Here is an 18,186-nt window from a genome sequence, read left to right as displayed (position 1 = left end):
TGTTCCTCTCGTTCAGGTGTGTGTTAACACAAAAGTGGAAGACGAGAACAATGGTGTAGCTGTTGGACTGAGCTGGAAAGGTTTCTTCCAGTTAGAGGAAGACTGAACGCAGTGTGTGTGGAAGAGCTGCCAGGAGAAAGTCACAAAACACTGGTGGAACTATGTCCAAAGTGGAAGCTGTTTGGGCTTAATGGTCACCAGCATGTCAGCAGAAACACCTCACACACACACACACAGGCAAGCTCTGCAGCAGAGGGTGATGATTGGGGTTTATGCCGCAGTCACTGAATCATCATGAACCTCTCAGTACCAGAGTATTACCTCAGGTGGTGGCTCCACAAACTGTTGAATCATGAGGGGGACTTGTTTGCTAAATCAATGATGGCACAGTGAAAGAAGTTACACGTTGTTCATCTAAAGGTTGTATTTTCCCAATATGTTCTTAATACTCAGACTCACTGTGACCTCACAAACACAGCCTTTGTCCAGGTGTAGTGAGGAATCTTGGCCTTCCCTTGGCTCTAACACAGACTGTATAATGCGTTGCTGTCTAAAGTTTCTGTTTGCTTGTCACTCCTGCATCTCCGATCACCCGTCCAATGCTCGCAGGAACCACAAGCCTCAATTATTCATCCAATTAGTGAGTTGAGCATCTCAGAGCCGGCTGGAATTCATGTTCTGCTGCCCTGCTGACACCCGCTGCTGCTCCGTTTAAGCTGCTTCTGAACGCGTCGGCCAGGAAGTTGAATTTTCTGCTGTATTTATACAGCTTCATCTCACCCAGACTGAGGGCAGGCTCACACTCAAGGGTGTATTCATTCAGGTAAAAGCCTGGACCTTGGCAACTGCTGCCAGGAGCGCTGCTAAATAATGAGGCTCAAGTGGAGCGGCATTAAGGCGATAACAAAATATCCAATAAATTACCTGTTATGTGACACAAGGGTGCCATCGCCAATCACGCTTTCACCAGCACAACAAGGAGAAGGAATGATCCCACCCGGACTCAGGCTACTGCAGGTCTGCTGTGCAGCCCGCACATCGGGCCTCAGTTCAAACTACTGACTGAAAATAAAGGAATATGTTTGTAGTTTTTTCTCCTCTGCCCGTCTTCATTTTGTTCAAACGCACAAAGACAAAGGCTCCAACATGGTACATGGTTTAAAGTTAAAAATGGATTAGACTGGAAGATAAAGATCAAATGAGTTCTTATTCTGGGTCAAAGAAAAGTAAACACAGTGAGGTCTGGAAAAAAATGTAGCTTTAATTTATAGTTTCAAAGATGCCAACATTGCAGAGAGATGACAGATATTAAAAAACAAAAAAACAAAAAACCATAGAGTGAAGTTCTGCTGCTCAGACATGCTGAATGTGTCGGTGCTACCAGGAGCTGAAGTCTCCAAGGGTGCTCTTTCCTTTGGACTTCTTGGGAGCTGCTGCTGCTGCGCTGGTGGACGGCCCGCTGTCGTCTTCAACTGCTGAACGTTTTCTAAGAGAAATCAGGACAAATGTCAGAACATCACCCACAGAACAATCGGTCTGAGATGAATCTGCACAGACACACAGGTGCCATGACCGGAAGCTCTTTTCACACTGAAGAAAAACCCACTAACATCTGGCTTTAGTTTGACTGCCTGGTCCAGTCACAGGTATCCATTGAGTCCTGATCTGCAGTGATGTGAATGTAACACAGCGCTCAGTGAAGAGCTGCTCGTGGTTTTCACTATTTTTATCTTTAACCACGTTTTATCTGCACAGGGAAAAAGCTGCAACCTTTAGAAGGATGTTAATGTCTGTCGAAAAGCCCGACGTGCCAGTGAAGCGGACAGACTGTGATCTGGAGGCATTAATGGAAGCCTTATCATCTCCAGTTCGGTTAATGCACCATAATTTTGGCCAATAGCAGTAATTTCACCATCATCACGAATGATGCAGCGATGTAGAAAAGTGTTTCAGAGCACATTCTGTCTTTAAAGAGTTACTGCATCAGTCTTCCATAAACCCAGTCTGTTCAGAGAGGAAAGCAGTCTCACATTTTAGACCTGTGAGCATTCTGGGCCATAAACCTCAGCTATAACGGTGCAGATACTCCAAATATTACACTAAAACAAGTACATTAGAATATCACAAAATACATCACCATGTACCTGAACTCAGCACAAATATGTTCTGGATATTAAACCTGAATCACCCCCACAGGGAACTCAGCTCATCTTCTACATAATTGGCAATTTTGTACTTCTGCTCATTCTGTGTTGGTTTTATTGTCCTCGAAGTTCTTCTTCTCAGATTGTGGAAAAAAAAAACATGTGATACACTTCACAAAGTGGAATAAATGTTCTTTAACATGCAGCCAGTGCTGCCTATGGATGAGCCGTTTGTGTGTGTGTGTCCTTACATGCTGACAGGGTTGATGTATTTTCCCACTCCAGCCTTGAAGGTCTTGGGCTCCTGCTCCTCCTTGACTTTCTTCTGGGCGAGGCTGGTCTGCTGCCTCTCCTGCTCCTGCTTCTGCAGCTCCTGTTCTCGCTCTGCTGCAATCTGAGAGGCAAAAAAAAAAAAAAAAATCACATAAATGAACACAAGATCGGGTTATTTGTGACCTTGTCTACAACCCTTGTCTACAACCCTTGTCTACACAAACAGAAGCAAACATCAGTAAATTACTGTACACAAAATGAACCCAACATAGAACTGTAAAAAAACTGCAGTTCCTCATTCGGCCACTTGAGGCTGGTCCTAAAAGTGAGTCAACCCCAAGTAACATTCTCCAGAATTTAGGCAGAAATGAGTCCAAAAACCTGGGAATGTGTAACATGGGGCCAAAATGGATCATTTGTAGCATCAAAGAGGGAAGATTGGTAGACTTGGTGGTGGTGACGCTGTGGTCATGTGACTTTGGTTTACTGTGTAATACCAGCTTTTTATTTCTGGTGATCATATTTAGGCTTCTAAACTCATAAAGTGGTGTCCATTGTAAATAAAATCCTTGCTGTGTTAAACTTTGCAGCAGAAATAAACATGATTACAGTTTATTTCTATAAGTAACTTCACGTTCACGACTATGGGAGCATGCATGCATAATTAAAGATGCTGGAGACATCCCAGCCTGCAGGCTTCCTGCTTACTGGCCTGCTCCACAGGTTTGTCCTTGTTTATATTAATCCCAGTTTCAGCTTTTAACTAAAATTAAACAATGAACATGAAGCAAGCTGCTTCCTCCTATTGTTCATAGAAACATGCCCAAATATCTGTAATGGGAAGAGTTTGCTGCTGATGATGATGTGACACTTTGAATTCACACACTCATTTATTACAGCATCGCACCATCAGTGTGTTGCTGTGTGAGTATAAATATCTGTGTTATGTCATGAAGTCAGAGAAATTCAAACCTGAGCGTCGGCCTCTTCGTACGGATCCACAAACACGGTTGTGTTGATGATTTTAATCTCCGACTGTGAAACAGAAAAAGTCGCCATTAAAAAAAACGGAAGCATCTAAAACATGATCACACCGGGGGGCCGAGAGTAAAAGTACATTTTTAAATAAACTATCAGACTCTAGATTTGCATGAATGTCGCTCCTCACTGGCATTTCCACCTCCTCTCTGGTCTCAGTGCCTGACCTTCAGATGATCCGTGTCATCACAGTCACAGCACTGGTCCTGTTCTCTTCTGCTGCTTTTAACGTCAGTCATTCACACTCTTAGTAATTTGCTCTGGATCGTAGTGTCAGCTACAACATCACACGTACAAAGAAACCACATCTGACATTACTTCCTACCTTTGGTTTGTCCGATTTGGGGTCACACTCCACGTTCTCCATGGCTGTGAGGGCCTCGAATCCACCGACAACCCTACAGAGGACACAAACCTCAGACTTAAGCTGCTGAATAAATCCACCTGCAAGGACTGAAGGCTGGTTCTAAGGTAATATATTATAATGGAAGGTTTAGTTCTCCTTTAGGGAGGCGAACACTCGAGGACGAAAGTTCAATCAGGGCAAGAATTTCTCTTTCAAACAGTCAGAAGCAGTCCTACCGCTACACTTATTACAGATATTAGTGCTCAAAAATAGACCTCAATAAAAATGTACAAACTTGTGCATCATCAGCTCATTAAATTCTTCAGACAAATATTACACAGTCTTTGTTTTCAGCACTTTCACTTCATGGTGTAAACACAGCAGAGAAAACAAACGCTGAGGACTCAGCGGGCCGGGAGGCGATCTGTTAGCGGCTCCCCTGGCGCTCAGCACTTTGAGGAGTTGCTCTCACTTTGCTCTTTAAACTGTAAACTCTTTATCCAGCTGCTGGGGGGGGGGGGTGGGGGGGGGGTGGGGGGTGTTACCAACACACACACACACACACACACAAACACACACACACAAACACACACAATCAGCACACCTAGCAGCCAATGCTTAACAGGCCAGATGAACAGAGGAGCACTCACTCCGTTAAATTAACCATTAATATGTCATCTGTGGAACTGTTACATAATTACATGCTAATTATGATAAATCAGCACCGAACGACACGTTTTTCCTGCCAAGCATCCTTCTCAGATTCTTCCTGTGAAGCCGCAGCCTCTTTTCAAATCAACCTGAAGACTCAACATCATCAGTTTAAGTCAGCAGACGCTGCTGATGCTCCTTTAAATGTGCAGACAGTATTTAAAGCTGGATGAGGGGACGAAGCTTTTTAAGCGTCGGCCATGAGAAGAATCAGTCGGCTAAAAGCAGCCTGAATATTTTTAGACAGCAGCCGAGGCTTCTACCAAAAGACGACCATTTAAGATCACGCTCAGCTCAGCAGAGACACAGACATGAGTTTAGATTCAGCAGCTACTAAATTTTTCAGTGCTTTTGGCCGAGAGTCAGACTGAAAGTCACAATACAGTGCTCACTGTCTGCAGCTGCAAAGGAAACAAACATTGAAATGATAAGAGAGGGTGAGAGTCAGAAGATTATAAATTTTGACGTGTCTGTCTGGGTTTTTTTTTCCCCTTTGAATGCAGCTGATAAATAATCAACACAAACACACTGAGATCCATTCACCAAACAACAACGCTTACCTTCCAAACACGCTGTGCTTCCTGTCCAGGTAGGTGCACGACCGGAAGGTGATGAAGCTGAAACAAAAACAAAGTTACATAAAAAAAACGGACTTCACAGAATGACTTTATCTTCACCGCCTCCAATTTTACAATGAATTAGAAGCCTTAAAATCTCAATACATGTTCTGTAGCACATTAAAATGTCTCAAACAGATGTGGAAACCTCTCTAACTGCATCACTACACACGGGTAGGAAAAAAGTAAAAAGAAAAATATTTCCTTACAACTGGGACTTGTTGGTGTTTGGACCAGAATTTGCCATGCTGAGGATCCCGCGGCCGGTGTGAGACAGGTTGGGCCGGAACTCATCCTTGAAGGGTTTTCCCCAGAAGGATTCCCCTCCTGGGAGAGAATGCAGAGGAGAGGGAAACGGAGCAGAAGACTGTCAAGCAGTCGTGGTCCAAAAGTCTCCTGAAGAGCAGTTTTATGGAGGCTTCACCTCTGACTGAGTTAGAACAATAACAAAAAGCCAATGCTGCAGTTCCCCCCCCCACGGCCTCTAGGGGCGCCACCTTTAAATCTGAGTCAATCCTCATAGACCTCAATGTTAAAATGTGTTTACGCCGGGTACAAAAACTGTTTTGATCATTTGAATTTTTTTGACAGAAGCTGTTTTTGCCACCACCTTTGACCTGTTGTAAACATGTGTCAACATCAGGACAACAGAAACTTTCAGCTCTGCAGGGATGGTTTCATTTTATATCGTGAGATGATCATCTGTATGAAAACGATCCAGATTATTAGCTCTGTCAGAGCTGTTTATTCAAATGACTGCACCTTCAGGGAGAGGCTGTGCATTTTCATAAGAAGCCAGAGACCTATTTGCCCTTGAACATGGAGCCATGTTGAGAGCCTTCAGCTGTGAATCATTACTCAAGACTGACTTCATCATTAAGAATCATCATTATGAGTGTACAGGAATACACACCGCAGGAGCTTATTGGCTCCCGACAGGGGGAGAGAGGATCTGTCGCCCTGAGGTGTGTTTCGCCGTCCTGCCAGCTGGTGTGCATGCGTGAAGCTGTGTGTGTGTGAAACACAGGTATACACTGTGTGTCTATGTTGGGAGTGCTATCAGCCAATCAACTCTCTTCTGAGGCTTTTGCAGCCATCAGCCGTCCCCCTGGTGACATTTGTGCATAATTTATCAACACGTTGACATTTTACCTTCAAGACCAAGAGAGGAATTAACCACTACATCTATCTGAGCCACAATTCAGTGTTTAAAAAAAAGAGGCTGAGAGATCAGCTGGCTTTTATTTCTACACTCTCATCTGAAAATTCATGAGAGCATCGCAGCACGGTCGCTACTACAGAACAGTCATAACACTGACAGCCCATAAAACACATCGTTGATTGATGAGGCAGGGATTAGACGCCTTTATGCAGTGTCGGCAGGATCTCACAGACATTTTCCTGCCTTCTCCTGCTTGTTTGGTTTTGTTTTTTTAAGACAAACTGTCAGCCTGAGAGTCAGCAGCTTGCAGCCAGGTCTGAGTGGACAGAATGCATGGCTTCGCCTTAACTCCAATAACTCAGGGGTTGTGAAGGTATACGGGGTGTTTCTGCATGTGCAGTTCAGCTCTTTGAGTGTTTATACCACAGGTTTAGTATTTCGGCCCCAGGTAGGTGAAATGTAAGCATGCAGGCAGTCAAACTCTGCTCTACTCTTTTATCACACGAAGAGATCTACGAGGTGGCAACACAAGCGGAGGGCTCTCCTTACAGAAACAAGAGGAAACAGGTGGCTGCATTCAGACTGAGGAATGAGCTCCTACAAACATCATCACCCCTCATACATGCTCATGTTCTGCCTGTCTGCTGCCTTTATGTGTCCAACCAAACACTCTTCACAAGTCAAACAAAGACCTGATTCGGGTTTACACGACACAGACAAAAGTATGTGGACACCCAGCCACCATGTGTAAAGTCTAAGGGTGGTGAGGTCAGGCATTGGGAGGCCTTGGGGTCAGGGCAGTTCTTTGAGCTTGTTTGTGCCGAGTTATCATATAAATCTTCATTATATGCTCTGAAACTGAATGAAAAGTTTGGATTAAGATGTCCCACCAGCCGTGCACAAAGGTGTCCATTTACTTATGGTCACATTTCAACTACCTAAGCTCAAGCAAAACAGAAGTCCAGAGCTGCACAACAGCTGTCTGTGCAGGGTGGCCGTGTCTAAACCAACAGCACTGCTGCAGGGGGAAAGCCTCCCTTTACCGCCGGTTAGCTCAGGTGATGAGGAGAATTTTAACCCACAGGCCAGAAATTCTGCACCTTCATAAATCTGTCACGCTGGATGCGTTTTGCATCGAGCTCAGAGACGCCCACGGACACAAAGCTCACTTTGTGCTGCAAACTCTCACAGCAGCACAGACGACAGGGAGGCAGGAAATTAACTGTATGTGGTCTAGCAGTCAATTTCACTTAGCAGCCTTTAGAGCTGGACTCAAAAAAAAACCTCCATCACATCATCTCTGTCCTTCTGTGCGGGCGTACTCCCATGTGCCTTCAAGAATATATTTAGTAACACTCTTGTCTTGCAACTTGAGTATTTACGCAAAGCTTCCAAAAAGGAACTATTAATAATTCAACAGAGAGAGGCATTATGTAATTCAAAATGGAGTTTAAGTGCAGAGCTCATCTTACCTGTACCAGTGCCAGTGGGGTCCCCTCCTTGAATCTGGAAACAAAAAAAAGCCCTGTTAGGTCTGGATGACGTGGGCTGCACACTGAAAGCCCCCGTCCAGGCTCAGTCATAGCTTCTATTTCTATCACAGCGAAGTGTTAAAACTTCTAAATGACAGCTTAAAAGATCAGTCAGTAAATGTGCAGGTTGATAAACCGTCTAAAGAAATGTAATCCTTTTCTTTTCCTTTCGTCTTCCTGGTGTTTCCTCTGCGCTCGTTAGCAGTCAAAGCTTCCAGGATACTGGCCTCTATTGTTCATTGTTAGTGTTTTGTGCATTTCTGTGCACGTCTTGTTTAAAGAGCTTTGACCATTAGTGCGGTGAAGGAGCAGAGTCTGTCTTTCGTTTGTAGCTGGCAAAAAAAAAAAACAGATTCTCTCTTCCAGCAGCAGGAGAAGCATTAGCTTTTGAAGCTGTTTGTGTGGTCATGATCTGCAATGAAGCTGTGGACTGAAGAACAGATAAAAAGGTGAATAAATTCTGCCTCAGAACCCAAGCTGCAGCCTTTAAGTCATCACCGAAGACTGCCCCGAAGCTGAGTGAGGAGGATGTGCATCACTATCAACAACATGGCTTCTGATCAGTGATGGATTCCTGTGTGAGACAGCTATGGTGCTCATGATTCTTCTCATGGGCCTGAAACATGAGAGGGGCCCATCAGGTGGCAGGCACCTCTCACATTTCAAAGTAAATCTGTCAAATTTCTGGGAAGTGTTATGTCAGGATGTCCACTCACATGGTGATGTATGAGAGGCCACGTTTCTGCCCCTCACACACTGCTTTTAAGGTGTTTGTTGCTATGCAATGATTCCCTGTGAGGCCACCCCCCCGGCTCTCCTTTCGGGCAGGATAAGTCCAAAGGCGTAAGTGGCGCGGTAATTATGGGTAAACAATTCACAGCTCGGCACTGTGTGCCAAAACCACAGGACAGAATGAAAAAGGTAAGGGTCCTCTTGAGACCAGATGTCCACTAAGAGCCATTTTAATTACTGGAGCGGCAGCTGTGAAATACACAGATGAGCGGCTGATCAGACGCCCACCATTTCACATTCTCAGTGTGCGGTAAGAAGCTTCCCTCAAAGAAAAACACTACAAAAGATGATTAATTCAACACAAGACGAGGTAATGAATCTCTGAATGAGAGCGTGGTCAGACCTGGTTTGTCCTTGATTTCTCATTATCACTCGTACCCATAAAAACCTCAAGTAAGGCCTGACGATAAACACAGCCACGCAGTAGTGTGGTGAGAATCCAACCTGTAACATTTTCAGGAATTAGACCGTACCTTCAGGCATAAGCAAAGAGTAGATCTGTAAAAACTGAAAGCAGGAGGATTCTCCTCAAACATCCGGTGAGCGATGCTGCAGTCAGACTTGAGTTTAGACTAATTAAGGATTTTAATGAGCTATTTGGAGCACTGGGAATGTCCAAACATTAACTAGACGTCCAGCCTGTGTGATTCATTCAGAGGCAGACCACAAGAAACATGTCCAAAAAAAAAAAAAAAAAAAAAAAAAAAGCACACAGGAGCTCAGAGTGATGCAAGCAGAGGCTCACACTCCTTACCATGAAATTGCGGATGGACCTGTGGAAGATGGTCCCATCATAGTAACCTTTTTTACACAGACGGATGAAATTCTCTCCAGCTTTGGGAACCTGAAGGGGGGGGAAAAAAACAACCAGAGTCAACTCTCGGCTTCATTTTATACTGATTGGTCCAATTAAATCAGCTGATCTATCATCTTAGTAGAACACATCCCCTCAGCCGCAGAAGTTTCTGTAGTTTGTTTAAACAGCCTTGCAGGCTTCTTTTGTAAGTGCCAGCACACTGATTACAACATCAATACACGAGCATCAATAAGTACGTCACTCTTTATCGTCCTATAGGAACATATCTTCCACACTGCTTCTGCATTTGGTCGTGTTCCCAGCCTGATGTCACCTGCATGCATATTATTTATAACCTGTTTTGATGGGTGCACTTTGAGAATTGTCTATCATCCTCATGAGGAGTTTAAAAACAAACAAAACCCGCACATGTATCCAGTCTCAAAGGAAAACGTGTGTGAGGTGATAAAGAAATAAAGACTACTTCACTCCATCGACCTTGTGTGTCTTTGCCTACAGAGGGTGAGAAGACCCAGAAAAAAAAAAAAAGGTCACATCTCAGCTTCCACGCTGAGGTTACTGACAGCATGAAGCTCTGCATTAACATAAACAAACAGGGTTATATATTCGACTGTGGCCGACCTGCGAGAAAGTGTTTGTTATGCACGCACTGTCAGAGTGAAGCGGAGTTCATCTGTTGCCTGAAGCAGCCTGATGGATGTACACAGCTAGAAGCCAAGCTCAGTACTCTGCTACAAAGCTCTGCTTTGTTGGGGTTAAAAGAAAAACAGACATCTGGATTGAAGGTAACGTGCTGGGTAATGAAAACCTTCGCGCATCCTGTAAATCGTCACAGAACACCTCCTGACGGGCTGGATTTGACTGACAGGTGGCAGCGTTTATCCCCTAAGCAGGGGGGGGGGGGGCGGGGCTCCGACTGCGACACTGGTCAGGTCGACTGTTATTAACGTCAACAGCCTGGAGGAAGGCTTCTGTGTCTGTGTTTGTGTGAGAAACTAAGATTTTCCCCCCTTGGCAACAATGGCCGGTGGTTTCCAAGAATCAGCAGATGCTTTTGTAAATAACTATTTTTATTCACAGGCTGTTTCTACTCTGTTTGTGTGTGTGTGTGTGTGTGTGTCAGGTTCCGCTGGTTCATTTCCACATACGTTAGTTCAACGCTCTGCTGCTTTTTCACCACTGTTATGAATGACAGGTTTTCAAAGCGCTCTGGCTTTTTCTCTTGGAAAGCAAACGGTCAAATAACCAAGTGCTTTTTTTTTTTTGCTTTCACTTACTTTCAATCATTAACCAGAGACCTTTCCATCAGAGATCTCTATCTCGCCACGCCTGGCCTGTAATGGTGGTTAATTTAGCGTGCATGCTTTTGTGTGTGTGTGTCTGAGAGACTGAAGCCTGAGAATATTTAAAACGCACTTCAACTTAAGAGACACGTCTAGGTAGTTAAAACTGTCGGCAATCAGTGAGGTCAGCACAGAAACAATGCAGGCTGACGCAGACAGGGGAAAAAAAAACACAGAAAGAAAATGTCACGATTCACGTCAGCTTAAGACTCCCTTCGTTTCTCAGGTGACACTTTAGATGGAGTTATGCAGTTACTTCCTGGTATACCCCCCACCCCCCCAAAATACATCCCACTAAGTCCTGGCTCCTCTGGTCATTAATGGGAGGAGAGATGATTCGTTTTTTTCCTCCAGTTGAATTTCACCATGTTTGTCAAGGGTCATTTTTGCAAGTTTTCAGTCTTGTGACATCAGATAATAACAATAAAACTTCTGTTCTTGCACAAATGATAAATAAAGTTAATGCTTTAAAAGGTGCTTGTAGATACAGCTGCTATCTTCTTAAGTCCAGGGAGCATCTTTCGCCCCCGCACGCTGCAGCCAGCGCAGGGCCGGCCCAGACATGGAGGTGGGCTCTGGATGTGTGTGACTGAGAGTGTATGTGACAGTGAAGCTGTGCTCATTCATTTATAAACAGCGGGCTACGAATAGAGCTGCAGCCTTGTGTGAAAACCACTGGGGAGGAAGGTGGGGGGGGGGTGGAGGAGGAGGCTGTGGGGAACAGAGGGCAGGTTGTCTAACCGCTGCAACTTTCACCCTCATTATTCTGATTCGACAGCTCAGAGGCCAATGAAAACCCAGTGCAGCCAGGCGCCTGGTTACCAGGGCAGAAATGGGTTCCTGGAGAGTTCACGCTGGCTCTCTGAAGCCACACCGTCCAACCTGGGAAAAATAAAAAAACGGTGGCACAAAAGAAGCCCTTTTTTTCGCCAAGACACAGACTTTGGCAACATGCGAGGCAGATTCTGCAAAAGCCAATTTTGGATGAGTCACCTTAAATGCGATTTAGGCATCAGCTCGAGCCAAACCTGCGTCACAGCAGCATTATTTCAGGGCCTGGAACCAGTGAATTAAATCAGCCAAGACTAAATCAGAACCAGGCTGTAAAGAATAGGTTTCACCTGCTTCTCTCTCCCTTATATATAATAATGAAGATCTTATTTTTTAATAAGAGGAAAACATCTTTCTGTGGCTGCTTCTCATCTTTCAGACCTGAAGTATGACTTCACATGAACCTTCCTGTTTCTTTTAATTCAATCTATCAACATAACAAGTTAATTTTCTCAGTCCGCAACTTGACGTAAGCTGCCACCAGGTTATACCAGTATTAGTATTATTATCAAGCTGCTTTGTGAAAGACTCAGTGGCAGTTCTGGAGCCATGCTGAATGTATGGTGCTGCTGAAGTGTCTTTATTTTCCTCTGAACCTCTCTCTGCAGGACGGTCACTGACTTTCTGTTGTGTAACTGCTGATCGCATGTGAGTCAATCATGTGGTCTAAGCTGCACTGACAGGCGCAGGATTCAGTCTCTTTCCAGGATCTCATTAAAAAAAAAAATATCGTAAACAAGAAAATGTAAAAGTACTTCAAACAGGCAGAGAGACTAACGCTCTGGGAGCATCTTCTCCTCTGTGTGTTTTTTTTTTACCTTGTCACAGTGCAGCTCAAGGTTCAGGTCCCCCTTGTTGGTGTGCAGGCGGACGTAGCCTTTCTTCTTCACGTACTGGTAGCGCACGGTGTCGTCTGAGATGGCATCTGTCGCAGAAAAAAAAACACGAATGTGAGATGATGGCCTGCAAATGAACAGCTTCAGATTTCATCAATCGCTTCTGATCGTTTGGGCCGGATGCTGCTGCAGGTGACTTGACTCTGACCTTTAAAACCCCTCCATGCCTCTGCAGCGCATGAAGATATTCTGATTTATGCGTCCAGTCTCCTCAGTGTTTTTAATGTAGTGGCTGTTTTGCATTCACACAACACAGCATCTCTGCTATGTGAAGAAAATACACAAACTCTTTCTGCACTCTCACTACGAAAACGTAAATATAAAGCATCCTATTCCTGAAAGCTGAACTAGGTCACTGAATCCAAACGCTGTGCTTCTCTTCTGAAGTGTACTGAACCTACTCTACTGTTGCATAACAGAAAATCTCTCCCATGGAGCAGCTCAGCGGCTGACAGGAGAAGACAACGCAGCCCAAATGAAAAGCTCCCACTTTGCAGCTGCACAAAGCTGCCATAAAAAAAAAAAAGACAACCCATGACCAGCACATCCACCCTGACTGAAGAGGGGGCCCAAACGACAAAAACAAAGATGGAGGCCTGATGCCTGATGTTTCTGGAGGTTTGTGTGTGTGTGATGTTGACTCGCCTGCTTCGTGTGTTGTTGCAGGAGTCATGGCTGTGGATGTGAAGGAGGCGGACACTCTGCCTGTGGAGTAGTGGGCCTAGGGGGGTAAAAAAAAAAGAAAGTCACGTCGTTAGTTCATCATTTTCAGTTACTAGATGTTTCGGTGATATCTTTAACCTGTGACTGCCCTGCAGTTTGTCTGCTCAGATGCACACCAAAATTTACATTAAACAGGCCTGAAGATTCTCTTCCTCACCTCTTTCCAGGCTGGTCCTCTGGTTGGCAGTGAGCATACATCAAGTATCAACTAGTTTAATAACAGCCTTTGAAGCTCCGGCATGATTAAGAGCCTCCACCTAAGCTTTTAGTCTCATAATTAAGGAAGCGTTGAAGATGCTTTCAGGCCTTTGTGCTTAAATTATAATGGAAAATATTTGTTCAATTGTAATATGCACCTAAAAATACCACAAACAATGCAGTGAGACTGGAGGAGTCATTGAAGGATGAAAGCAGAGAAGTGAAAAGGGATTTCAAAAGTCTACTCCACGGTCCTGCTTTAGCATTCTTCTGCTCCAGTTCTCGTGAAGGCGCAGGAAAGCGCAGACTTTACCTTGTGTGCTCTGTCTGACCCATATCTGCTGCTCTCTTTTAGCGATGCTGTCAGAGCATCACCTCAACTATGAACTCAAGATGGAGCGCAACCACACAAACACTCTGCCGTTTAAAAAGAAAAGAAGAGAGAGAGAGAGAGATGTGGCGCAGCATCAAAGGAGAGCTGATGACAAAGAGGTGTAGATGCTATTCAAATTAAATTACCCTTCGTCTCGCTGGTTATTTGAGGATGCAGCATCCACGGCGGCAGCGTGACCGCAGCTGACCCTGTTTGTTACGCCTTCATGTGCTTTTCCCTTCCTGCTGTTTAACCTGATTTCTGCTGATTGATATCAGGCCTGTAGAACAATTACTTCTGTAATATTATATAACACTGAAAACAGGCATTCTGACTGTTAACGTTTCAGACCTGACCAGTTCTCTCAGTCTGGATCTTCTCTCATTTTTTTTATTATATTTCCTTTATTGTCAATGTCAAACACTATTCGTCTCCCTCCCCTCACTGCAAGCATGATGTTCTTTTTCTGGATGCAGCTGTTTGTCTGGTCACCAACATTACTGTATAACTTACAGTTTGGCTCCCCCCTGTGTACAAAGTAGAACCTACACCATGCTCTCTTTAAATGCTGCAGCAGCACAACTGGAGGAAAACCCCTCTGAGGTCTGACAAGTCAGGACTGAGCAGAGAAATCCCATAAGTGCACCAAGTCAAGGCTAAATTTAACCTCAACCCCTAAAATGTTTCAACAGTAAAGAAGCTTGTTTGTGGTGCGATAGTGAGCCCCAGATAAAGACGGCACTGAGGCACTCGGTAAGCACTGCTTGTACTCTAATCAATATGGACAAAAACTGGAAGTTTGAAGCTGTTCAAAATAACAAGAGAACAGTGATTTACTGCATATGTAATGTTCCAAATTTACATGTATTGTTAAAAATAAACATAAAATAATATTGTGTGAAGATGAAAGAGCCACTGTGAGTTTTATTTTCTCTGAATTCTGAGAGCAATCGAGCACCTCTGATCATTTTTTTTTTACATTCTGTTCTATATTTGTCACAGTAGGGGGCAGTATTGCACCTTTGCACACCTGTCAATAAAAAAAGAAAGAACGTGGCAGCTTCGACTTCTGTGTGTGACTAATAAAAGTTCAGAATGTGACTGACGAGAGCAAATCACTGCATGAACAACCTCCATACTTAGCTCTGCTTACAGTGTTTAGCTTGTCTGTCTTCTTGGCCTCTGGCTCCTTCATGGTGGAGGCCAGCAGCTGGTCCCCCTTGTATTCTTTGTAAAGCTCAGCTAAGGTCTCCCTGGTCTCCAGGTTGGTGCTCTTCAGGTGATAAGCCGGGCCCTGCTTGGCCTTCTCCTCATCTGAACCACACCGTAGAAAAAAGGAGGAAGAACACGGTTACACACCACAGCACTCAGAGGATACATTACAGACAGCTTGGTGATACTAACCTGGATCCAAGACTTTCAAGTTATTTTTTACGTGGAAAAAGTCGGAAACGTTGAATTTATCCAGGTTTGTGGGGTCCTACGAGGAGACGACAGTCAACAGTTAAGACTTTTTCCTTTTGAAACCAATAAAAACAAATAATGAAACGAAGCCCACCTGCAGCGTTATAATATCCTTTCTGGTGAAGGGTTCATCGGTCAGCAGATCTTTGTAAGTTTTGGTCTTGATGTTCAGTTGCTCGACAGCCTGAGTGGAAACACAGATAAAACAGAGGAACTTCACAACATCTGTGTCTAAGCTGTGGTCATGTGTGAGCATCTTGTGGGCTGAGAAATGTGCACTGCATCACACGGAAATCAAATCAATATCTGTGCGTGTTAAATTTAAACATCGATTTGTGCTTTAAAAAGTATCACCGACCTCATAAGAAAACACGTTCCCGGTGACCTTGTTGGCAACGATGTGAGAATTGTTTGTGAAGACGTTGTAGAGAACGGGACAGTGATACTTTCCTGCAAAACGAAACAGGTTGAGATGCACTGAAACATACGTTTATTCCAATGACAGTATCAGCTGATGATGCCCCGAGTACCCCCGGAGCTAGACTAAGACATATTTACCGTCGTTGTTCTTGGCAAAGTTCAGTTTGATGAGAGCCTTTGCTTCCAGTTTCTGTAAGAAAGAAATTCACATTCCACAATAACAAGTTAAGAAAAGGAGAACAAACATTATATCAGAAGATGGAAACATATCAGATACAAGAAGACATCCAGGATGAACCATTGAGTCATGTCACATCGGTCGCTGAAGAAGAGCCTCGAAGACTTTTGACAGAGATGCATAAAAATACTAAAAAAAAAAGTCAGACAGGTCACAATGCTTCCAGAAGACTCCTTTAGAGAGATGGAGCCAAATTCAAGCTTTGTGAAGAGTCGCATGACATCAGCTCTCAAATAACACAACAGCAGAAAGTTGCACGTGATAGACAGAATAAATCAATAAAAACCTACAAAAAGGGGTTTAACTAGAGCGATATTTGGTTATTATAACTAAACAAGTGCGTTCTTACCTCTCCAGAGATGGGATTAGTACCATATTTCTTAATCCAGGGAACAATGCTCCTAAAACAAAAAGAATCAGACATTGTAGGGCAAACCATAATACTAATAATAATGATGATGCATTGGACTTGCAGGCACTCAAAGCGCTTACATTGAGATGCATTATTCATTCACACAGTGGCAGTGGTAAGCTACTGTAGCCACAGCTCCCCTGGGAGACACTGACAGAGACATGGCTGCCAAGGTGTGCCTACGGCCTCTCTGACCACCGCCGATTCATTCATACGCATTCATACACTGGAGGCAATGCAGGTAAAGGACACACAACAATGACTAGGGAGGAGCTGGGGTCGAACCGCCGACCTTCCGGTTATTGGACAACCCTGCTCTACCACTGAGCCACTGCTGCCCACAAACCAGAAGGAAACTATGTGATGAAATATGTATTACAGACTCATAGATGGTAAAACACACATGTTGGTTTGTGAGAGAAGCTAAATGTGAACAGTGATGCTGAACGACAAAGAAAATCATTTGTATTCATTTACAAATCTACTCACAGCAGGTCAAAGACGACTCCTTCTTCAGAACAGACTGGGTACTCAAACGGCTGAAGGGACAAGCTGAATGTTTCAGAGAAAACACGTCAGTCAGCGAGAAATGACCAGAATTCATCAACTGCACAGTCAGACATCATCGCCAAACATGACACGATTAAAAACAAGGCTCTTCACCTGCAGTGGTCAAACGGAAGACGTCTGAAGTTTGCCTGTGGGATTTCTGAAAAGTAAGAAACATAAAGGAATTTTAAATAGTACTGTGGTTTTTATATCGAAAACCAACGTGGAGGAATGAGTGCCTCTCTGGCCTTGAGGAAGTCAACTACATCTCAAAAGCTCCCTGCTCAATAAGTAAATAATAAAACTTCATTTTATCTCCTCACTTCACAACTGGTAGCCTTTAAAATCCCACAGTAAGGGGCTCCTGTAGACATTTTTTGGCCTATGTGGGAGAACCTAATTTAATATAATGCAAAAATATTTAGCACAGCATTCCTGCAATAAATGTTGCCTTCATGATTACAGTAGTGATCAAACATTACAGCCACATGGGGGGGCTGTGGTTTGTAGAGGTTGTGATTGATCAGCTCAATAATATATATATATATATATATATATTCAACACCAACAAAGCAAAGTTATTGCACCTCTGATGTGAGAAATGTTTTACATTTATCTACAGCGTCTTTCACTTCACGTGTAGTAACAGGTAAACAAAGCGTATAACATGATGACGCCGAACTACACAAATAACCAATAAACAGCGGGAAAGTGACGATGATGTTAAAGTATAAAATCCCTTCTCACCTGTCCGCTTTCCTCCATAAAAGTTGGTGTACTCTGTACATGTGATGTACCTGTAAACAGGATAAAACACACGAAGGAAAGCATCGTTAAGTATCAACAGAAATCTAATGTGAGTTAGCATAGCTAGCTTGCTAGAAGCTAACTTAAGGTAAAATAATAAGAGGAAGAATCGGATCGCTGTGGATCACGTTGATACTTACATTTTATCCTTTTGGTGCTGTCGCTTTCCCATTTTGTGTGTTTGTGTAGATTGTTTGCGGTAAAAATCAGACTATAAACACTAAACACAACCTGCCTTCCTGACTGCTTGTTTATGTTCTTCTTCGTTGTGGTTATTGACGGACGTCACTTCTAATAATGACTCTCTAGCGCCACCAATGGATTTTCTTTGCCTCTGCATATTATATAAAAAAACGAAACCAATGGGACACATGACGCTTCATAATGTTATTAAATGATTTCATATGTCTGTTATTATTTAATAATTTGAAGATAATGAATGTATTTAGAGATTATTAATACTACATCAGATTAAAACATATTTACCTAAACTCAGAATC

At 43.6% G+C, this 18,186-nt stretch overlaps 1 protein-coding gene across 1 annotated transcript; it reads right to left on the bottom strand.

Moving 5' to 3' along the window:
- Window positions 1–1,236: 1,236 nt before the first annotated feature.
- Window positions 1,237–17,964, bottom strand: ppil2 (peptidylprolyl isomerase (cyclophilin)-like 2). The gene is made up of 20 exons (XM_028413594.1): window positions 17,827–17,964; window positions 17,627–17,676; window positions 16,994–17,039; window positions 16,820–16,882; window positions 16,268–16,319; window positions 15,819–15,870; window positions 15,619–15,710; window positions 15,355–15,444; window positions 15,201–15,276; window positions 14,950–15,110; window positions 13,148–13,223; window positions 12,425–12,531; window positions 9,370–9,459; window positions 7,764–7,797; window positions 5,339–5,456; window positions 5,073–5,129; window positions 3,781–3,853; window positions 3,390–3,452; window positions 2,396–2,538; window positions 1,237–1,486 (listed from the first exon to the last, which is right to left on the bottom strand). The coding sequence occupies exons 1-20, from the start codon at window positions 17,856–17,858 to the stop codon at window positions 1,378–1,380; spliced, it is 1,584 nt and encodes a 527-aa protein (XP_028269395.1). The 5' UTR covers window positions 17,859–17,964; the 3' UTR covers window positions 1,237–1,377.
- Window positions 17,965–18,186: the final 222 nt, after the last annotated feature.

This window comes from Parambassis ranga, chromosome 9 (genome assembly GCF_900634625.1).
Source record: "Parambassis ranga chromosome 9, fParRan2.1, whole genome shotgun sequence".
NCBI lineage: Eukaryota > Metazoa > Chordata > Actinopteri > Ambassidae > Parambassis > Parambassis ranga.
This window is presented reverse-complemented; position numbering and strand designations above follow the sequence as displayed.